The 24133-nt window shown below is 40.4% G+C and overlaps 1 protein-coding gene across 3 annotated transcripts in view; it reads left to right on the forward strand.

Annotated features, from left to right (window-relative positions):
* The first annotated feature begins 2 nt into the window (after positions 1-2).
* Positions 3-24133, forward strand: part of VEPH1 (ventricular zone expressed PH domain containing 1) — a 98202-nt gene continuing 74071 nt past the window's right edge. The window contains exons 1-4 of one of the 3 annotated variants that reach the window (XM_065674700.1): positions 3-914; positions 12126-12196; positions 18789-19080; positions 20821-21036. In XM_065674700.1, the coding sequence (XP_065530772.1) occupies positions 18943-19080; positions 20821-21036 (354 nt within the window). In that variant the 5' untranslated portion in view covers positions 3-914; positions 12126-12196; positions 18789-18942. Of the gene's footprint in view, positions 915-9278; positions 9583-12125; positions 12197-18402; positions 18527-18788; positions 19081-20820; positions 21037-24133 lie in introns of those variants that run through there. The other 2 variants (XM_065674699.1, XM_065674701.1) reach the window with 2 other exon arrangements.

Here is a 24133-nt window from a genome sequence, read left to right on the forward strand (position 1 = left end):
TAGAGTGGGTGACTGCAAGTTTCAAACAGATTTTATCATTTTTAAGGTTAAATAATGCTAATGAAATTTGTCATATTTGAAGAAATTCAGGAAGGCTTTACTTTTTTTTCTGTTAATGAGATGTGATAAATGGAACAGATATTGGGTGTTATTTAGACAAGAAAATGCTGTTCTTTATCCTCTCTATTGCCAGAGTATTATTACAGTAACCCGGAGGAGAAAGTTTATTTACAAGACTTAATAAGAACGTGGAATTAGATTCATTTAAGCATCAGAAAACTTCCAGGTAAGGCTGACAGTTCATTTGATTGGTTTTAACTCTGGAATTGCCAATCCTTTTTCTCATGTAAGTAGCTATGTACAATATCAGTATCACCCTTGTCTTACTTACTGTAACGAGGTTCGGTCCAGTTATGACAGCCATGAATTTTCTCTGTAGCACCTGCTTGCATTGTTCTAAAGCCTGATTCTTAAAAGTAGTGATTGAAAACATGAAAACAATGTGTGGAAAGCTGAGCCCACATCTACAGAAGTTTATTAATACAGAGGACTCTCAGTGGCTCATGAGCCAGCAATGTGCCCTTGCAGCAGAGGCAGATAACAGCACACTGGGTTATGCATAGCCAACAACTCAAGGGAGGTGACCCTTCCTGTTTGGCATTGGTGAGATGCATCTGCAGTGCTGGGCTCCTCAGTACAAGGAAGGTGGGGACACACTGAAGCAAGTCCAGCAAAGAGCCAGGACGATCATTAGGAGGTGGAAGCATCTGATACAGAGGGAGAAGCTGAGAAAGCAGAGACTGCTTATCCTGGAGAAGACAAGGCTCAGGGAGACCTTGTTAATGTATATAATTACTTGACGGGGAGGCGTGAAGCAAGATTCCTCTCAGCAGTATCCAGCAACAGAACAGAAGGTAGTGGGCACAAGTAGAAATATGGGCAATTCTAGTTAAATGTAAGGAAATCTTTTTACTGTGGGGCAGGTCAAACACTGGAACAGGCTGTGCACTCTCCTTCCCTGGAGATATGCAATGTCCAGCCGGAGTTGGTTCTGACCAGCCTGCTCTGGATCTCCCTGCTTTGAGCAGGAGGCTGGACTAGATGATCACTGCAGTTGCCTTCAATCCCAACCATGCTGTGATTCTCTGACTGTGAAATGGGATGGTGAATAATTAAAAAGAATGAGACTGTTGCTCATATGGTTAGACTTCAAGAATGTTGACTTAAGACCTGGTACCTCTTAATAACAGCTCCCAAGTTCATGGTATCTACCTAGTTTGTATGGGTTTCAGTCTTTTTCCATGTCTTTAATTCTTTTTCTTACAAGAAGAGAGAAGAACATCTATTTACAGTCTGCCAGGGGACACAAAAGGGGTGATATAATTTGATGACTAGGAGAAAATTACCCTTATGGTTAAACTCAGTTAGACTGGATATAGGAATTTCAGGCCTAGCCTAAATTCTTGTCTTTTCCCACAAGTCCTGCTGGGGGAAAAAAAAGGCAACTAATAGATGCTGATGTAACTGTTATGGTGTTGAGCCTTCCTGCTGTTCTGCAGAGTTCTCCATGTAGATGTATTTGATGAGTCTGCACCTTTCAAAAGTAAGATTAAATTTATCTGAAATACCATTTATCTCAGAATGTGTTAATCTGATTTTTTTTTTCCTGTTTCCTTCTTTTTTTCCCAAACATAATTGAGAGCAAAATTGAGTCTGTTTACTACTGAGTTGGACTTGAAAGATGAACACTGAATTTTCTCATACTTGATTTTAATGCAATGTGTACACCTCACTATTTGATAAATTCAGACCTTGTGGGGGAAAACAGAACCACTTTTTGGACACAAAGGATCAGATGTTGACTTATTGCAGAGTCTGTTGCAGAGTCTATTGGTTTAAATTTTTTAGTTTATGAGGAAAAAATGGTTTCTCTGCAGTATGTCTTGAAAATTCAGGGAGTCAGTTTCATACTGGAGCCCCTGCTTTTGGCTGTGTGCCATGTCTGGATGTTCTCAGGCTGGGGGAAATGCTTAGGGAAAAAAGCAACAGGTAAAAACCCAACCCCACAAACCCAACCTGAGAAAAGCTAGCAAATGAACAAACAAAACCACAAGGAAACTGAGGTCATGAACATTTTGTAAGGTAAATTTTGCCACGTGTCCAGGACATGGAAAAGCACTGGGCAGGAGGTGTGAAATTGCCAAATGTGCCAAATGAAGGTGGGAGAAGCTAACAAAAGTTGTAGCTATGGGAAAGGGCAGGATTGCACAGCTGGTTAAGAGGGCCTGTTAGGGAAATGGTCAAACCTCATAAAACACTTGGGGGGAATACTGGGGGCTTTCTGGGAAGAGAACTTTTGCAAGGCCAGCTCTATCTAGGTGACTGTATCTGTAATACTGTATAAGAATTACGTGTACGGAGAGGCATACATGAGGTAGAGGAAGGGAGGTGAAGAGGATGGCCAAGAAACAGGACAGGATGCTGATAACGTATGCTGGCTGGGGGTACCTGTTGGCATCTCTTGTGCTTGATCACTGCAGCTAGTGAAGGATAATAAGCCAAACTGGTTGTTCTGACTATGCCACAAGAGTCAAAACTGCTTTTGTGGGCAGGAGCTGAGGCAGAGAGGCTTCAGCTGCGTGCCTGGGTGGACAGACAGATGGCTGGAACATCCTGACATCCTGCTGGTGCCCAATCCAGGCCCAAAGACATCAGCAGCTGCCTGCAGTTCCCTGATGGCCAAATGCCCTATGGAAATGAGCTGAGGAATTCCAGAAATGAGAGCCCAGAGAAGATTCATCAGGAATGGGGGCAAAGGAAAAAAAAAAAAAGGCAAGAAAATAGGTGAAAATAGACAACCTGAAAGAGAGGATTTCTCCAAAAGGCGATATTAGAGAAGAGAAAGAATTGTAAACTCACACACAGTAACAAAACGGTGATCTCAAAACAGTTGTCCTCTGTTTCTAATGGAGTAGGAAGAAGTCTGTGCCTACTGGATAAACTCCTAATTGTGAACTGTTGAAAAGCTTTGCTTAGGGAGGCAAGATCAGAACAAATGCTGGGTGTGCCTAGACCTGACGGGTCTTGCCTCAACATAAGGATGTAGGTTAGATAATCCCTTGAGGATTTACCAATCCTACATTTCTATGGTTTTATTCTCATTTGTGTATATAGAGGCTTTCTTCTACAAATCTAGCAAACCAAACTTCGTCCTGGAAAGGCATTTACAAGCCATTTTAGTGCTCATATTAATTAATTAACTTGTCCCATGAGGTGCTGCCTCTCTTTTTTTATTACGCCCACTGGTTTCCTCAGCCCACAAATAACTGCCACTACTTAGCTCTAGTGCCATTACTGAAATTACTTTCTGGTTGAAGTGTTATTCCTCTTGTTTGTCTTTCAAAGCATTGTGCTCATCTCTGTGTTAATGATGCTAAGCTTGTTAAGCATCTGGACAGATGTTTTAGTCTTTTGTAAATACTGGCTCTTACCGGGGCATCTGTCCATAGCCAAGAGCAGAACCTGCCCACAAGAAAAGGGTGAGCATATGTGGCATGTGTACTGCTTTTCTTGTAAATTAGCATAAATGCCTATTCATTTTAAATGTGGGTCTATGGTATGGATTATCGGGTTTCATTAGGTTTTTCATATTAATAATTACTGTTAGTCTATAGACTTAATTAGGATGAGAAACAGCTGTATGCTCCGCAGAACCAGTCTTGGCTCTTGTGTCCCTCAGCAGCAGGCATGCCCTGGTTGCTGATCTCTTAACTTGTGGCAGCTGAGAACAACATGTCCTCATGGTTACTTATCGATACTGCTTTTCCTTCCTGCTTGTAGGACCATTTTAAAGGCTCCTAGCTTTTAACCAAAAACCAGGAGTACCTATTGGAACAGTCCTTTGTAGTCAGGTAGCTTTTCTTCTGTGTGGGAGTAGCTGCCTTTGCTCTCCTAGGGTAAGTTTTCTTGACTTTTGCTCTTGGGGACAAAATACAAGGGTTATATGGGCTGCCATCAACAGTTTAATTTGTTTAATTAATGTTTAATTAATTTGTTCTGGCTATCCTTAAAAAAACTTTTGCTGAAGCCAAATGCAGATTTCAATCCATTCAGGTACTGGAAAGTAGGAAAAATATACAGAAATCCAAGAAGTGAAAAATACAGCAGAACTGTTAAAGTGCTCCTCCACTTGCGGAGCTTGTAACTCCAGTGGCACAAATCCAGCACTCAATATTTGGCTTGGTAGAGTATATGAAAACTCAGCAATGGAGTTAAGCAGCTCAATTAGCACAGTTCATAAGCTATGCAGCTCAGTTAAGAAAGCCCTGGACATGGGAAACAAAGTGAATGGAAATGGATGCCTGAAGTAATAAAATATGCAGTTCAATTGGAAAATGATGCAGATGGTTAATGAAAACGTTACGTGATATGCAAAATGTGAGAGTGTGGTACATGTATGTGTATATGTTAAAAAAAAAAGATGGGGTGTGTTTGCAGTTTGTCCATCACAGCAAAGGGGGCTGCAGAGCATCTGAAGTGCTGTCAGATGGATTTGCAGTGACATTTGTTTGTTGCCTCTAAAGATTTTGGAACTGGCTCCGAAACAGCAGTGGCTATATAAAAACGAGTATTCAAACTTCTTCTATTTCTGATATACTTTATCAAGGAGATGACATCTAGATGCACAGCAGATGTTGCCTTTTGAGATGCAGATGAGCCTTTTGGAGCAATGCAGCTGATAATGAGCTCTGTGTATTGTTACAATATAGGACTGCCAGGCAATAACCACCTACAAACCTGACTAACAAACAGCTACAGTGTTGAGGCAGGGTCTAGCTCCTCTGAAACTATGGGTCAAACCCTATAGTTTTTAGACTTTGTTCAGAGAAAACCTCTTTTAATTTCAACAGGAGCTTTGACTTTGTCTAGTACACAGAATTTGGCCTGTAGAAATAAACAGCTGTTCTAAAAGTGTCAAACAAGTTTGCTGTGCTTTGCCAGTAATTGGAGTATAAGCAATATTTAGTATGTGGGAAAACAAACAAAAAAAAAAAAACTTTTAGTAATTAGCATGGAATTTGATAGAAATATTAGGTTGGCATCTGACATTTTTATTTTGGCAGGAGAGTTTACAATCCTGCATAATCCACTTAGTATATTAAACTAAGCAAGTAAACTAAATATTGGGCTGCTGCCAGTCAAATGCATGGCCCAGAAATGCTTTTTGTTACATAGTCCTTAGAGAAACCAAAGACTACTTCATAAATATCCATACCATTATCCACTTTTTTGTCTGACAGAGCAATGGGCATAAGGTAACTTCAAGAAATACCTAGTGGGAGAATACTGGGAGATTGTAATGACAGCAAGAGTGGTCTCCATTATGTTCAGTGGGTTTTTGAGAGGCTCTGTTATTTCTGGAGTGAAATATTTCATCCTTAATGGAAGAGAAGCAGCAGGATGTGTTATCTGAAGGGAAAAAAATCAAATTGGACATCTCTTATTGTGGTAGAGGAAACATAGTATCTAGTTCTATGATTTTTGGATGAAATTCCTAGTATGTACGTAAAATACGTACCTGTGGATTAGTGACCTATATGGTATGTGATGGATAAAGAACTTGCTTACATGGGAAACATTTTCATGGTCCTCTAGGTATTTGTATGCTTGCTGATTCCATCAGAATCAGAGGAATGTTGCCAGGTTTTAAAAATATGAGTGGATTCAAGGAACATTCATCAGTGTCTTGCTTGGCAAGTTTTTGAGAGGCATGAGTGGTGCACATATTGAAGGTGGTGCCCCTTCCTGTGCTGAATCTGTCTTCTGATAATGTCACCATCAGTGAGTGACCACCAGAACCTACAACACAGAACAGGATTTTGTGATGTGAACTTGTTATTTACTGCAATACAGACTTTAACTCCAAAATCAGATCTTTATTGATCAAATATGTAAACCATTTAGAGCTATGACCTGTGATTTCTGTACTATACTGCTTGCTTTTCTGTGGCTGACTCTTGGTGTACAACAGATTTTTGGCATAGATACAGACTGCAGGAATGTAAACCTGTTTTTTTCCATTAGCTTTTTATGTTAGTAGGTTGGGAGGGGTTGAATTTTTATGAATACCCTAAATTAAAGAGACTCCAGCCTGACTGTGAAATTAATAAAGCTATCAAAAACCCCACTGTCATTATACAACAATTGTTAATTATTTACAAGCAAACTTCTGCAAGAACAGTATTGTAGCTGTCAGCATTGTCGTTATTAAAATTAAAATGCTTTGTCTGGGCAGAAGATAACATGACTTATTTAGGCTAAATGCAATGAATATGGAATATTCTGTTTCTCTTCTCCAATTAGTCAGACAGAGAACAATAGCATGTCTCTTTCCTAACTAGATGTTTATTTCGAAGTGTAACAAAACAGTATTTTCAGGGCTTTGTTTAGAAAGGACGTGTAACTATTATAATAGAAGTTAAAACTAAGGGTGTTTTATTTTAGAATGGGAAAAACTATTTTCATGAAGTAAATTCTCCTTTTCCAGATAGTGAAATGTGTATGAAAATCTTTGCCTTATTGTCACAGTATCTTGTTTTGCCTTATTACTACAACATATTGTTTACCATACACGTAACGTGCTTTAGACTTGTGAGTTGCTCAAGGGCTCTTTGCTGTCTCTGATTTCATCTGTCTTTGCAGATTTCCAGTGGTAATTTCTTGGTTCTCTGCATAGCTGATTACAGTGTCTAGAAACAGCAAGAGGAAAGTTGGAGAACTTTTAAGATGACTATGGTGTGTGGCTTGAGTCAGCTTTCCTGCCATATCTTTCACATGCCATTATACATTAGCAAAGATTTCATTATCTTAGTGACATTAATTGTTTGTAGCAACAAATCCATTGATGATAAAGCAGAAGCAAAAGAATTAAAGTATGACTATGTCAGACTTGTAAAGGGGGATGCCGGCATATTGAACATCTTCAGGGAATGTACAGATTGGAAAGGATCCAAGTTCTTAGCTTGGAAAGGGCCAAGTCACCGTCTTTCTCCATGGTAATTCCATATCTTCTTTCCAAAGCTTGTTTGGGTGTCTCTCACTGATCCTTTGCTGCTTTATATTCCCCAGCCTACTGTCCTGTACAGGTGATTATGGGAGCAGAGTGCATTCACCTCACAGCAAGAGGAACCCCTTTCCTGTCCACCTTGTGACATTAAGAGAATGGTTATCTGAGAAGATAGTCATAGAATCATAGAATCATAGAATAGTTAGGGTTGGAAAGGACCTCAAGATCATCTAGTTCCAACCCCCCTGCCATGGACAGGGACATCTCACACTAAACCATCCCACCCAAGGCTTCATCCAGCTTGGCCTTGAACACTGCCAGGGATGGAGCACTCACAACCTCCCTGGGCAACCAATTCCAGTGCCTCACCACCCTAACAGGAAAGAATTTCTTCCTTATACCCAATCTAAACTTCCCCTGTTTAAGTTTTAACCCATTACCCCTTGTCCTGTCACTACAGTCCCTGACGAAGAGTCCCTCCCCAGCATCCCTGTAGGCCCCCTTCAGATACTGGAAGGCTGCTATGAGGTCTCCATGCAGCCTTCTCTTCTCCAGGCTGAACAGCCCCAACTTCCTCAGCCTGTCTTCATACGGGAGGTGCTCCAGTCCCTGATCATCCTCGTGGCCCTCCTCTGGACTTGTTCCAACAGTTCCATGTCCTTTTTATGTTGAGGACACCAGAACTGCGCACAATACTCCAGGGTGACAATAATCAACACTGCTCCTTTCAGCATAGTTATCAGAAAAGCTTTTCAATGTCTATCTTTCGAGGACTGTCGTTAACCTTAACTGTAGTTGTGTTTGAATGAGTACAAAACCAGCTTGTGGTTCTACTTTTCCTTCTACATGAAAAATTGAAAGGTTGTCAGACACTGGGGGGAAATGTTGCTTTGGTTGCTGTTAGAAGTCAAAGTAGGCTCGCAGGGAGTGAAGGAATCAACCTCTTAATTCCTACTGTATAATGAGTACAATGACTTCAGTAGTTATCAGATGCAGAAGTAAAATCTAAGACTCATTTATACTCTTCTAGTTAGATCATGCTGCCTTTTGGTTATTTTTTTTTTAATCTCTTGTTTAGAAAATGATTTTCAGAGTGAGAATATTTATTTTCTGCTGTCACCTTGCAAGGTTTTTACAGTCTTATAGAGGTAGGAGAGAAGCAAGCGGTGTTCTTGATGTACCTACTAGGTTAAAAGGAAGATGTAGAGAACACACAGTTGCATTTTATATAGAAACCAGCAACGACTTTCTTAATATCATTAAAAGTATGTGTTCACCAACCATTAATCTTGTATTTGGTTGTGGAGGACATTGTAGAATGAACAGAAGCTAAAAAGCTGTTTGGAGGATTTGCCACTCAAATTGAGGACTCATGTGACTGAATGCATATTCTATGGAGCAGATTTTTTTTTTTTTAAAGTGTATGATTTTATAAATCCTTTCTGTATTGCAGAACGATAAAAGCCCTAACAAGAATGGTACAAACATACCTCCTCATTATCTCTGGGCAAACAGTCTTTCTTTTCTTCCAGCAGCTGGCAAAGAGAGCTTGACCTTATACTTTGCTGCTCTGAGAGTTGGTTTGTTTGATATTACTTTGGCCATTATTAGAAAAATGTCAGTGCTGGGACACTCCTGGTGTGGGTTTGTTCCTATGCTTTCCCAGGAGAGGAGGACTTAACCAGTATCAGTTCCGTCAAGATCCTCCGGGTCTGTGTGTAGGATAAGCTTTAGTTATGGTTGATTCACTGCAAGCCTGGAATTTGTTTATCAAAGGGAAGTTGAGGGGCAAAGTATAGTACGCTTAAAGAGGAAGGAAAGAATGCAGGATGCCACTGGAATGATTTAGAAATCACTTCTCTGCTATGGCTGCCAAGCTTTAGAGGTGTTGGATTGGTCCTGGGCACTCGTTCCACCCAGGCAGTCACACTTTTGAAAGGCTGTCTGATGTTCTATAATTTGTTGAGATTCAATGGGTGTCAAATGAAAGGATGCATCCCCTCCAGTTATTCTTTTGGCTAATCTTCCTCCAAAGACACTGAAAGGGTCCAGCCTTCTCACCAGCCTCTGAGAAGAGGCCCCATAAGTAATATTAACTTCTGCAATTTCCTTGTTACTCTTAAGCAAGTTATTAATTAACTGAATGTAACCACTCGCTGTTGATAAATCCTTTTAACTAATTCAAATTCCATATCAAGCTTGGAGTGTTTTCACTCAAGCTGCTGCTGAAGTTAAGCTTTGTGAAGAATTAATTCTGATCTGGTTTTGAGTGCCGAAGTTGGGGAAAATGGAGGGAAGATATTTGTTTGCTTGATTCCACATGACAACTCCAGGGTAACTGAATAGACTGTACGGTTGGTTTGACAAGGCTGTGCAGCGAGCCAGCAGCCTCGCATACCAGAGGCAGGGGGCTGGAAAGGGGACTGACAACTGTAATGGATTTTATAAGAATTTTGCTAAAGTGCGACAATTTGACTTCAATTATTGATGTTTTTCAGAGGTTTCTCTTCTGAGAGGTATGAATAACTAACTTAAATATGCATTCATGTAACATTATCAATAATGAATAAATTGCTGTGTGGAAAGAAGTTGAGTAGCAGATATTAATATTAAATAATGGAAGAGGTTTTTGAGAGTGGAGGAAATGTAGTCTTTAATGGTGTGACTGTTACTGGTTTTTATGTGAAAGCAGGAACTGTGGTTGTTATGCATAAATGTATTACAATGATGTTTGTGAAAAAACATTGTAAGTTAGCTGGAAATGCCACAGAATGCAAAAGCAGTGCCTGTGTATGGTGGTGTGTGACAGCACGTATGTTAATTCTGCAGTGCTCTGGTCTCATCCTGGGGCTCAGTGTGTTACCCTTTCCTCTCCATGCTCAGGAGCTACTATGTGCCCAGTGCCGTAGAATTATTGCCTTATGGTAAGGAAACTGTAAATGTGGCTGGGCAAACTGTTGGCCCTGTTAAAACATGTGCTGAAGAGAAGCTGGAGTGGATTGCCAGGTACCTGGGAAGAACCTTGGGACATTCAGTGGTTGTTCAGTGACTGCTGTTTCAGGAGACCTTGAAGGACGGTGATTTTGCATTTTCTAGTCCGATTTTCACTTCCAGAATGACATTCTTAGAGACTCTATCTGGTAGTGCCTCATGCTCTGTTCCATTTAGTCTTTCACTCTCTTTAGACAGAAATGCATATTTATACATTTTGTAAAATTTTATAGCAAGTTCTTTCTCTGTACATCATAAGTCTTGAAAATTTGTCACAGGTATGAAAGCTCATTAAGTAGCACTTGAAAATGTCCAGCTTTTGACAGCATCCCTGTAACAATGAGTGTATTGGTATTTGTTACATGAAGCCATTTTTTCCCCATTAGCAGTGTGTTGTTTATTTTAGCATAATATTTTAATGAAGATATTTAGAAATGGAATTCTTACAAATCTGTTTTACTGATGTTAAAAAATGTTAAGCCTTATGAAGTGCTGTATATAGCATTGGTGTGCTCTGAAATAGGAGTCAAACATAAGTCTTGTTGACTTTTTATATACTGAAAATTATAAAAAACTGTGTCTCAAGCATGTAGGTTATCAAGGAGATCTGTCTATATATATAGGTGAAGTTTTAAGCTGTTTTCAAAAAAATAGCACTTTGTAAGTACATTCTTACCACTCTGCATCAGTTGGGTTCTGTATGGAGTATGCAGCCAAAATTGTCTCGGAGATCTGAGAAATCTGGTTCACTTTAAGCAGCATCTGACCTATAAAACCTATAGATTAAGCCAGTTTATCACAGGGGAGAGTATTCGCATGCTGGTTTACACACCTAGGAAGAACACTGAACTTCAAACCAGGGACAGTCATATAGCCCTTCAATTCTGGTAGAAGAGATGGAGTTTAAAAGAGGCCGTGTTATTCCTGTGATTATTTTGCAGTTGTCTTCAATACAAATACTGCTTCCTTGTGTGTAAGAACTGGATGTTGAGAGCAAGTCACTTCACAGCTCCCAGGACTGCAGCAAGGCATTTTATTAGCAAAAAACAGTTTTAACACTAGCTTAATTAGTAGACTTCGTAGTTTATTGTTTCATCATCTGGTCCAGCTCAGCATCCGTGGGATTTCTAGACAACATGAAGTGTGGAAACCTGTCATGACAGAAAAAAAACAGAGGCTTGTAGAAAACAATGGTTGTCTTGTGGGAAGAGTTTAAATATATGCAGCTGATCCCATGGGAACTGCTGTAGTCTATTCACCCTGTGTGAAAATGATGCTCTTTCAATATAATCTTTAATCCTTTTCTTTCACCGAAAAATGTGAAAAGTTTATTTATAATTTTTGAACGAGTGCTCTATTTTAATGAGTAAATGTTTTTCAAACATAAAAATAAATCAAATCATTAGTGTAACACAGAAGGGAAAGGTTCTCCAAAACATCTTGCAATATTCTGTCTATAAATGGCATATGTGAATGTTCTTGGGAAAGTTTCAGGGTGAAAAAAAACCCAACAGGAAATGTATCCAGGCTTTCTTTTTCTCTTTTTCATGGATGGGCGCATGTGGGGAAGGAAGTATCCAGCAGTCTCTGAGATATTACAAACTTCTGTAACTTGTTTGAGACATACTTTTTCTAGTTTCACAAAACAGATTTTTCCTATGAGCTGGGGGGAGAAGGATTCCAAGAGAAGGGAATCGCATCATATGCACAGGGTAAAATTTTGCTTTGAAGATGATTCTAATCTTCTTCCTATTCATGCAAAAGTAAAATAAAACTAAATATGCAGTTGTTGGAAACATTTGTACACACCCCCAGAGAGAATGGAAATCTAAACTTTGCTTTGTTCAATCTATGCGTGTGTCAATAACTTCACAAACTCCCACAGGGTTTACTAGAGCTGCTGTCCTCTTTGGTTTTTATGGGACCATGTCCTAAATATTAAACCCTGTTTGGAGAAATACTCAGTTGTTTTCCTGGAGGTATAATGCAGCATGTATTTTATAGTCTGTGCACAGAGTACTGAAAGGCAAAGAGTTACTAATGCTATTTTGCTTTTGCTTTCCTATAGCATCTTTCATCCAAGGCATCCAAAGCACTTCATACAGTCCAGAGTATTAAGCATGGCAACATGTCTGCGAGGTAAGGAAATTGATTCTCTCCCCGCCCCCCCTTTTCCTTTTTATAGATGGAGTAGTCAAAGCATTGGGCTGTGATTTCCCAAGATCACTGTGGTAAAACAAGACCTATGGCCTCTCCTTCCTCTCCTCTGTAATTTGTTTGACACTTAAGTCTAAGTTACCTTTATGAGCTAGCTAAAGGTTTATACCTTTTAGATTTCTTTCTTTAACATTTCAGAAAACGAATGTCATCTTTTGTTTGTCAAAGAGCTTTGGTGGCTGTGGTAGCTTGGTCTTTCAGAACAGGACAAGAAGCACCAGCTGGAAGTGCTCCAGATGGGAGGTGTGCTAAAGAGTTTGAGGAGAACCATGAATGGTGCCCATGGCAAACTAAATGTATGGTGGAGAATGGAGTTTGGGAAGTGCTGAACGAATCTTGGATTCATTAGGGAGCTCTGGCTGTGTGCTGTGTTCAGAGTATCATCTGTCCTCGGTGTGGCTCCAGCAAGGGAGAGTGGTTTGTGCTGGCAGCCTGTTGTCTCTTGTTGTATTCAACTGCAAATATTTAGTGGCTTCAAGAGCCTGCAGGTGCTATCCCCCATGACGGTAGGCTATGGATATTCCTGCAGGGGTGAGCTAGCTCAGGACTGACTGATCAGAGGACTGGAGCACCTCTTTGAAGACAGGCTGAGAGACCTGAGGTTTTTCAGCCTGGAGAAGCGAAGGCTCCGGCGAGACCTTAGAGCCACTTTCCAGTACCTAAAGGGGCCTACAAGAAAGCTGGAAAGAAACCTTTTACAAGAGCATGTAGTGGTAGGATGAGGGGGAATGGCTTTAAACTGACAGAGGGAAGATTTACGTTAGATATTAGGAAGAAATTCTTTGCTATGAAAATGGTGAGACATTGGAACAAGCTGCCCAGAGAAGTTCTGGCTGCCCCATCCCTGACAGTGTTCAAGGCAAGGCTGAACAGGGCTTTGAGCAACCTAGTCTAGTGGAAGGTGCCTCTGCCCATGGCAGGGGTTTGGAATTAGATGATCTTTAAGGTCCTTTCCAACCTGAAACAATCTGTGATTCTAAGACATAGTACTGTGCTTGCCTAATCTCCTTCTGAAATGCAGTATTACATCAGTTCACACACAAGATGGGTTCAGCAGTGTAGTAAGGTTTTAATTGCCTTTTGCTTTCCGGACTAGGTGATACTATAAGGTTCACTTAACATGAACTCCAGGTTGCTTCTATTTCCTAAAATTCCTTAAATATAGTGAGGGTTTTATTGATTTATGTTGCTTAGCATGAAACTATGTTAACAATATTATTGCACAGTTCTATGAGGGTTACACTTTTGTTTTCAGTGAGACTGCATTAAGCAACTATACTTACATTTCAAGTCTTTTCAAAGTTAAGGCAGTTATTCTAATTTCCTGGAGCATTTCCTTCAATGATTTTTTTTTTATCCTCTCTCCTTCTTTTTTTGATTTAAAAGATAACTTTTCTTGTTGTTTTGTCCTTCTAAAGTCATTCTGAAGAATCTGTGTTTCTGTTAAACTGTAAGTCTGAGTATTTTAGCTCAAAGTTCAATTGGCTTTTGGATGTCCTTAGGTCCAACTGCCTCTTACATGGAATTTGTATTGTTAATCTCCTATTATCAGGGGAATTATTTTGCAAACAGACCAATTCAGTTGCTTCAAGCTCTGAAACCTGTCAGGCTAGCTTTTATTCTGATTTTTTCTGTGATAAGGACCTTCGGGAAGAATGCTGTGCCTCCAGCAAGCTGAGAGACTCACCTTGAAGGGGAGCAGATTCAAGGTCCAGTATGGCTCTTTTGGCTTGTCATGAAAAGAGAAACTGGATGTGAAAAATCAATTTGAAAACTTTGAATTAGATATGGGACTTCAACGCAAACAAGTGGAAATGGCATGTGTTGGAAGCTGTCTTTTTTAATCCCTTTGCCTCTTTTCCATTGTGTAGATGTGACACAAATGTAACTCCCCTGTATCAGACACTGATGTAATCTATGTCCTGTCTGAATGAGAACATATTGGTAGGTGTTTTGGAGTTAAGATGATGAGACATCTCAGGAACCGTACACTGAAGCAATTTTGTCGTCCAACCTGGCCCTTTAAAGAGGAAGTTAAAATACGGTATTTTAGAAGACACGTGTTATGTTTTTCCTTTTCCTCAGTGCCAGGTACCTATTAATGGGAAACAGTACAAACTTATAGTGAGAAAAGAGAAGCTTAGAGGACAATTTTCTCTTTTTAAGACCAATGCAAGAAAAGTATTTTAGGCACTGTTACATAATGTAAGTATTAAGAAGATTTTCTATAATTCCATTTCAAAGAGCTTATAGTAAGTAAATGTTTTTCTGTATTGTCCTCAGTGTTGTCTAAAAAACTTACATTAAAAAGTGTCTGTTCATCAAATGGAGAACAAGACCTTTCTGAGAAATTCTTGTGCAGAAGCACACAGAGTAGAATATCATTTGCCAAAGGCCAAGAATGGGTTGCTGTGTTTCAGTGCAGCTGATCCAGGGGAGGGTTCAAATGGATCTTTGTTCCTAGAGCTGTGTTCCAAATTATGTGTTCAGATTTTGTTGTGCTATTTATAGTAATGTTAAAAGCCAAACCAAAGTTCCACCCAATTTGGTATTAATGTAAAGTGCTACAGCACAACAGCATTTATTCCTTTACACATAAAACCTTTTCTGAACAAGTTTGCTCACTTGTTCTTTTTCTTTCAAACACGGTGAGTTTACTGAGGTGGTTTTGGTTTTTTTTTTTACCTTCTTCCCAGGAAGGATAGCTTTCCACTAATACAGAGAGTTCTGTTTTCTCTGTTAAAAACAACTTCCTCAAGTGGAGTAAGCTTTGTCCTAGTAACAGAGCATTTCATTCAGAGATAAGGCCTCTCTGCATTTAGGTTCCTGTAGTCACCTGACAGAGCCATTGGTAACTTTTAGGCTGCTTTAGTCTGCATTCCTGAAATGCCTTACTTCTGGCACTGCAACTAACAGCTTCAGGTTCACTGCTTGCCACCGCATTTCCCGGCTTTCCATTTGCTGTGCCCTCGAATGCTGCCTGGCGTAGCAGGAGAGCAAATCAAATGGTCAGGTTTTGTTTAAAGAGCACAAACTTTGCACCTCAAACCATCACTGAGGATGTCATAATGGAATCATGAACAGGTAAAAAAAATAAGTTTGTGTCAGTGGCTTTTAGAACTTTTAATTTTGAATTGAGAATTGCTGCATATGAGTACAATGGACCTATCTCCTCTGTTCTTATGCCATCCCCTTCAGTCTGGTGACTGGTGATCTATGCCATAGCAATTGTCAGGAGGATGTAGCCTGTTGTGCTTCTGTGTTTGCAGTCTTATTAGCTCTTTTCTCCTTCTGTCCTGTTGCAAATAATCCAACTAAAAATCCTGTGTAATGATATTAATGGATTTGGGAAAATTAAAAAACCCTTACAATAAGGCTTTGGGCAGATCAACTGTAAGGTGCTGCCTATGCTATTGAAAAGAGATTGCTTCATTGAATAGTTTCCAGAAGGTTCTCAGTGTTTTGCATTGGTTTTACCCTTTATTTGAAACTTCAGATTTGTTTTGGCTTTTGTTTTTGTGGGTTTTGTGGCTTCTTGGTGATTCGGTTTTTGAGGGATTTTTTTGTGTTTTCTTTTTTTCGTGTGTTCCCCCACCCCCACCCCCAGCCCTGAAAAATAACATAAAATAGGTTAACAGGGATTAAGGGTACTCTGTATCTCAATAATTGCAAGTGATCTAGTTTGTGACAATGTAGTATTTTGTTCATGGCCTCAAGAAAAGAACTTGAAGGAGCTGGCAGTGAATCCGCATGGGCCATCCGGAAGTTGTGCTTGGTAGATCTCTTCCTGGCCCCAGAGTCAGTAAATATTCTATATTAGATTAGTAACTGAAGACAAAGGGAAGGTTTTAATTTATGGCAGTATTTTAACACGTGTTCTCGTGTCAAGATGCACCTGAGTTTGAAACACATTTGCAGAACTTTCTGCAGGCTGCTGGTGCTCCAGTGGCAGGACATCTCTGCCAGCCCTGCTTGGCACATGCCATCGGGGTTGCCAGTGGCTGTACACTGCTACAAAAGGTTCATCTAATGCAAGCCTGCATGGAAAATATGGTGATGTTCAAGGCCTTTGTCACACGCAGCCTCTTCATCACTCTGTCCAGATTACAAATAGCCTATTTTTCATTATATCCCTGTTTCTGTTGTTTTACTTCAGTAATATATGTCAAATCTCAGACATCTCTTTCCTCTCTATAACACTACAGTGAAATTTTACTCATTGTAAACATAGACTAAGTCATTTAAGCGATGTGCAGAAGGGCAGACTGATCCTGTTCAAGTAGCTGCTTTTCCAGAGCATAACCTTTGAAGCTAACTCAAACTCTTGGATTAATGAGTATCAGAGTGTGCCTATGTTACTGTCATAATTTTGTCAGCTGGATGTTGTGTATCTTGTATTCCTGCAAAGACAGCCACTAGTAGCTAAGATGAAACTTTCAGATTGTTGTACATCTGAAGGTAAAGGACATATATATGCATACATATATGTATGTCCTTTGTATTTAGGTATGTTTATTTCAGAAATATATTTTGATTCACAAACCAGGAATTAACAGCAGCCTACTTTACAGTTTCTCTGAACAATGCTGTGTTTATCTTCCCAAAATTCATTGTAGAGAAAATATTGATGATGTGGAAGATGTCGGTGTTGAAGGAATGAGAATGATAACTTATGCACTAAAAGATGGCTAACACAGGTGCAGCTAAAGCCAAAGGGAACTTGAAGTGACCATTGGGCAGAACTTGTTTAGGGTGAGTTTGTTGAGCTCTGCAGCAGCTTCTCAGGACACAGGTTACAGCATTGCCATTTGTAACCTCTCCTTTAAGCTTACTCAGGGCCATGGCACTATGTGTATTTGTGTCCACTTCAGCTGGCAGAAGCTCAGTGTACTTCTAGCCAGCGTGGCTGCTATGGGTGCCAGTGAATGTTCTCTGTGTGGTTCAGCCCTTTCTCAATAGGGTCTCGAGCAGCAGGGTCTTTTACCTCCCCGTGTCCCTCACAGCTCTGTCTGAAGTGCTAGAAGCCTCTGCAGGGCACTGCACTTAGAGATGCTCTTTGGGGCTGAGAAATTGTGGCTTACTGGGATTCTTTGTCGCTGTGAATAGTTTTGGTGGGAAAGGATAGAAGAAGATAGGTGGAGAGAGCTGGGGTTGTTCAGCCTGGAGAAGAAGGGGCTCCAGGGAGACCTGAGAGCAACTTTCCAGTACCTAAAGTGGCCTACAAGAAAGCTGAAGAGAAACCTTTTACAAGAGCATGTAGTGGTAGAACAGAGGGGAAATTTACATTAGATATTAGGACGAAATTCTTTGCTATGAAAGTGATGAGACGTTGGAACAAGTTGCCCAGAGCAGCTGTGGCTGCCCCATCCCTGGCAGTGTTCAAGGCTAGGCTGGACAGGGCTTTGAGCAATCTGGTCTAGTGGAAGGTGTCCCTGCCTATGGCAGGTGGGGTGGTACTTGGTGATCTTTAGTGGCTTTTCCAACCCAAACCATTCTATGATTTTATGAAGTGCAGCACAATGAGGAGCTGAGGGAGGAGGGATGGCCCTTATCATTTTTCCTGCTTGTAGGGCCATCATGGAGACCCTTGGAAGACTCAAGGACAGATACTTTCTGCCTGCATGAATTTTACCTGCCTTGGCAAAGTTTAGGGGTGGTGTCCAAGCCCTGTGGGATTTTCTGGTCTCGAAGGACCCTGTGCTGTTGGTCTCTTTCTCATGTGCACTGTGGTTGGCCATGAAGACTCTTGCCTCAAAGATGTATGAGTAGAGGGAACCCATCAATGTGAGGCGAGTCCTAGCAGGTTTGGAATAACAAATAACACTTCTGAGATACGGAAAACCCAAACTTCTCATATAATTAAGACGAATGTCTCCTCTGCAGATGCTTTGAACACCAGAGTTTAGGGGCATAAGTGAAGACTGTCCTCTCACAAGTGTGTGCATGGTGCCGAGCCTGGCTCCACTTGGCCTGACTTTTGGTAAATTCCCCGGCCAAAAAGTGCATAGTTTCAGCTCAGCCAACTGTTTGTTTTACATGAGCTGAAAAGACTGCAGGGATCATTTTGGCAACAAAATTGATGTTTTCTAACAAAAATCATTATCTTCTCAATCTTGCTAATGTATTTCTAGAGTCAATGCACAACAACCCAGAAAACAGAGGAAGCAGCTTCGCCTGCTCCCTCTAGCTCTGCTACTGGAGCTAGAAACCACAGAAAGGCAGTTCAGTTCTTCTAGTCACTATCCTGCTCAGGTAATATGCATTGAAATGAAAAATACTTGGGTTTATGTATTAAAAGTTATGTATTGTTTAGCTCATTTTAAGCTATTTAGTGTTTGAGGGCAAAGGTCCTTCAACATGCAGTTTGTGATATGTGCTTAAGGATGTCCCTGGATCCAGGGCATCCTGTATGCTGTGTACAGATACTATTTGAAAGGGTTTGCTAATCTGAAACATGGCAGCCAGTGCATTTGTTAATTCTGCCCCTCACACACTTTTGTCTTTTTCCTTTTAGACTGGGGCCAAGGAAGTCTTGAAATATGCCCTAAGTTTATTCTTCATATTAGGTTGATTGTTAGTCTGCAGGATTGTTTCCATTCTGCCCTCATCTGAATCATTCATGCACATGGTCCATGCAGAGATCTAGCTGAGTGACAGTGAATGCAGCCATGCATCATCTGTTTGGGCTGGTTTTGGCACAAAAAGACCTTTCACGTGCAGGGGATCTTTTCTCATTAGAAGATGCTGAAATTGAAGGAAGCCTCTCAGAAGCTCTTGAACAAATAAGAATAATTAGTTCATCTGCGGTAAGTGAAACACTCTTAATCATATTTCATGAGAATAGATGTATAAATAAAATATTAAGAGGACATGCACAATTTAAGTTTCTAGAAAAACCTAAAGAATGCCAAGCAAAGTGTAATATTTAGAAATGTGGTAACCAAATCTAGTTCCCCCTAGCTGGATTTCCTTGAAAGATATTTCAAGTTCATCTTTATCAGAATTTTTATTCAATAGCTATTTAAGGCATATTGAAGAGTTTACAGGTCCACTGCATGTACGCCGAGTATTCTGTTTGTAGCAGAAAGTGTTCTGAATGATGTTACAAAAACTGACTCATCCATCAGGACAGCCACTGTTCGCTGGCTCTTCTCTAGTCATTTCTTTGACAACAGTTACATCAGCAGACTTCAGAACATTAATCAAGTTGTTTTGGCCGTTGCCTCTGCTGTTTGGGATGCACTTCAACTCACCTGACTGCAGGTTATCAGGAACTTGACGCAAATTCCTCCTAATACACTTATTGAGAGAAATGTTTTTGCAAACGCACCAGTCTGCGCCAAGCAGCTGAAGCATCCCTCAAAGCCATCCCCTTACCTCGAGCTGCGATTCCCACCAGAGGGCTCCAGAGATCGGGGAGCTGCTCCAGCGCTGCCCCATCACTGCAGCTTGGCTTTGACATGTATATCTCCCCAAATGGAATAATTCCGCAGCAGTGTGGACAGGACCTCTCTGCTCTTCATGTGCACACACAGCCAGAGACCAGGATTCTCGCCAGGGGTTCACGCTTGTGCCATCCCAGCCAGTGGCTGTTAACTTGTTCACCTCTTTATCAATAGGTGACCTTACACAAAAGAAAAAGTGTGTTTTCTTTCTTTTTAGTAAGTGCATGGATTTTTCATGCATGCCATGCAGAGTTTGTAGACAGCTGTCTGTGAATAAAGGCAGAGAATTGCTTTGAGACAGACCCAAACACCATGGCTTATATCTGCAATATGCTGTATCACAGTGCAGTGCAGAAACCCACGCCTAGCTCTGGAGCGGTGCTTATACAAGCTAGTGCTGAACTTGGTTCCAGCCCTTTAAAAATGTACACGCTTTATCTAGAAAAGCCAACGAGTTTTAATACTTCCTTTTGTCTTTCATCTTTGCTGCCTTTTAGGGTGGAACAGCCTAAATTAGACTGAGGGACAGTGATTGTGTGTTCTGAGTCTTCCAGTTATGGCACAGTGCTGGTATTTCATGCCCACATGGCATTTGTGTCAATAATTACAAGAGATTACAGGATTTTGTGATAAAGCCTATTTAATTAACTTTTATTCGTGTTACACTAATTGAAACTAAGTCTGTTCACATCAGGGACTCAACATGATATGAAATATTTGGGACCCTGCATTTGGCTGTATATACTGTGGATATAGCCATTCCAGTTTCAGTTTTAAGATGGTTATGGGAGAAGGGGCCTGTGTGAGTGGTTCTAAGGTGTGCAGCTGCAGTCTTTGCTCAAGAAGACCATACTTCAAGTTAGACTACTAAAAACCATTTGGCAACGCAATACCTCTACAGCAACAAGGGCTAAGACCTAAACTGGTAAATTGTCTACGGGATGAATAATTTCTGTGTTTAAGCACACTAACCATTTGTTTTAAAGGTGGGAGGGAGAAAATGACAGTGGACAGTTAGAAAAACTTTGTCTTCTAGTTAATTTTTTGGGGTCCTTGGAAAGCGTGGGCATTCATTGGCAAATCTATTTTCACTTGGACCAGGACTACCAGACCAACGACAATGACCAGGCTGTGGTGGAAATCTGCATCACTCGCATCACCACTGCCATAAGAGAGACAGCATCCATAGAAAAGCATGGGAAAGCCCTTGTGGCTCTCTGGGAGTCGTGTCTAGAGCACAACTTGAAGCCTTCTGGGAAAGATGAGGATGCACCACATGCAAAAATTGCATCCGATATCATGAGCTGTATCTTGCAGGTAAGACTGAGCTGGGAGTGTAATGCATTTGTTGGCTATTCAGTTTTATCTTTTAAAATGTGGTTGTACTTCATGGTTTCTGAGGGAGCATGGGAATGGTTGCATTTGTTTAGAACCAAGAATATGACCCCAAATGTTAATGTATATTATTACAACGTATATGGCATCCATTGCAGTGAATGAAATCTTTTGACATCTTCCTTATCTTTAGAAATGTCTTGAAGATTTAGTGCCAGATTTTGTTAATTCTCTGTTAATTCTAAGTATTTGCATTTCATGTAAATATTAAAGTGGGAGACATGACTATAATTTTCTGTGGTTACAGAAATATTCATTTGAAACCAGTTAATATCAGGGAAGAGGTTATTCTTTGGAATCGTTCTGGAAAGCAGCAAAATGCTTGAAGATATTTTAATGACATTAAATTTAGGTCAGTAGATTATCTGTCAGTAAGGAGGATCTCTCAACATTTTGATTGTAAAACCTGAGTCCAGATACAACACAGAAAACAGATTTCTGAACTAAAATCTGTTTTCTACTACTGTAAACAGAGGACTAGAAAGAAGTTATGCTCTGGCCAAGAGTGTTGGAATAATTTCTTACAATATTTTATTCAATGTTGGAGGCAACAAGATGATCAAAAAGGCGTTTTGGTCCTTGAATGCAAGATCTTTTGGAGATAGGAATGGGCTATTCCAAGGCTTTCTAAGAAATAAGTTGAGAGTGAAGAGACATTTGAAAAGGGAGCGTGTGGAAGCCTGATATTAAATCAGGTTGAGTTTGACGGGGGGTTTTGCTTTTGTTTGTGATTTGGTTTTTTGTTTAGCTGGGCCTGCAGGCAACATCTTTCTCTGTTGAGTAAGGAATGTAACACACTGGAGACACCCACAGAGGAACCTATGTGTAGAGTTATCTAACTGGAAGTGAAAATCAGGGCTGTTTCTGAAGTTTCAGCTGTGGGTACAATTCATGGGGATGAGTTCCATGACAGATGGAGAAACAGTATGATGCTTGCTTAGCTCCTTGTAGGACATATTGTTCCATAAACTTGAGATTCCTCATCTACTTTGGCTGAAAGTGTTTGAAGTCCAAAAGAAACAAGGAGTTTCAGAAAAAATAACATCAATGCTGAATTTGCTGCAATGAAATTTTAGTTTTGTATGGTCCGTTCTGTTTAAACCCAGTGCATCACTCTGAAGAGGCACAAAAAAAGTGTATTGTAATATATTAAATGATGGGAAAAAACTGCTTTTCTGAAGCCTAGGTTTCTGTTCATTTTAATCTGGGAAGTGTAGAGATTTATTCTAGCCAGACATTCAGTCAAGACTGTGGATGAGGTTTAGCAAGATTTCTTCTGTACCACACTGACATCCCCGAGCCACAAACCGTAAGCTGCACCCCAGCGGAAGGCGCAGAAGCACATCCTGTGAAGGTTATCTGCATACCAGGGCTTGCCCAGTGGGTAACTGGTTTTGGCAGGGACCATGCTTTCCAATAGGCAACACGTTCCAGGAGGCATTGGTTGTATCTCCTTCTCTCTTGTGTCCCTGGAGGCAAGACAGCAACTGGCTTTGGATATCAATAGCTGCGCAGCTTAAACTTTCCAGATGAGACACTGTACATCTGCACAGATGTACACGCTGCACAAATGTTGTCTTTGCAGTACCTTAGCACTCTTATGAAATACGATTTCTAAAGTATGCCGTGGCTTGTCTAAGCTTTTAGTTTTTGCTGTTGGCAACTGTGTGCCTAAATCAAGATAGCTCATATCCAGTTTTTTGGGGGATTGCACTCTGTTGCAGATTACTTCGAGAAAGGGGTTCATTGAAGTGAAATGAGCAACTTCTGAAAGTACATTTACTGCTCCCTGAATCAGAGCAATTATCAGTGAGTTCTTTTGCATAAAAAAAAAAGGGGGGGGGGCATAAAATGAGTTTTCGTACAATACGTGAGGGGTAGTTGAAGTAGTAATGAACATCTGACAGCTGGGTTGAATCTCACAGCGTGTTTCTGTTGATATTACCAGCAGGGAGGTCCCCTAGGTTTGCAAACATCACTGTATCATATTATTGAAATCTGGTTTTGATTGTCGCCTTCCCATTTTCATAAGTATGCATTCATGCCCTGATATTTATAATGGAACAAATAAAACCTTTTTCCTTCCATCTGAATTCAAACATATTCTTAACTAAGTACTTTATTGTAGGAAAAAAAAAATTGATCTTTGGAATTTTCTTAGATCTTTTAAACCCTAGTCAGAAGCTCAAACCTTATCTTCCTTTTTTTTGTGCATGGAGTCCTAAAGTATAACTTGGAGACAGAATTTAGCTTTATTCAATAGTGCCTATCAGCCAAATATAATGAGGCATTATGTGGATTTAAGCATGCTGCTGCATAAAGCTCTATTCATTTCAAGGCCTTTTCTCATTAAAAATGTGGCTCTTAATCATATAGCAGTTGCCGTTACGAGCTGTCTTGACACCTATGTGTTGTTGCAGCCCCTTCTTCCTCAGGGGTCAGCAGAAGAGGACTGTCCCAGAGCATGCGCAGCATTCCATTGCTTGGCAGGTCTCCCTTGCAAGGAAAACCCATCATAGCCACTTAAACTTGGCTCTTTTGAATGCAGCCTTAATTGGGGTGACTCCTGCTCTCTGTGAAGCTGATGGCAAAGGCAGTTGCTGCTGATGGAGGCAGAACTGGCCTAGGAGGCAATGTAGCGTTGTACATGGAATGACAGGTTTGTTTCTTCTCGGGTCCAAATTTATTTGTTCAGCACTGCTCCAGAATGAGCATGTGTTCGGTCTGTGCTGCCTTTCTTTGCACTGTGTGCTTGCTTTCTGAAACATCTGGATTCCAGTGGCTGCCTGTGATTTCAGATGCTAATTAAATATAATATTGCAGGATTATTTTCAAAAACAGTGATGTACTCCAGTTTCAAAGAGATGTCCAAATCTGAGTGAAGAGCAGAGAAAAGCACTGATTAAGGAGGCTCCAGAGAGAATATAGGTCCTCAGTTACACATAAATATACCCTGCTAGTTTCAAGGGCAGTTATGTATGGGAACTTACTTATAGATATGTATAATCTGTGCACACAA

Source organism: Lathamus discolor, chromosome 3 (assembly GCF_037157495.1).
Source record: "Lathamus discolor isolate bLatDis1 chromosome 3, bLatDis1.hap1, whole genome shotgun sequence".
Taxonomy (NCBI): Eukaryota; Metazoa; Chordata; class Aves; order Psittaciformes; family Psittacidae; genus Lathamus; species Lathamus discolor.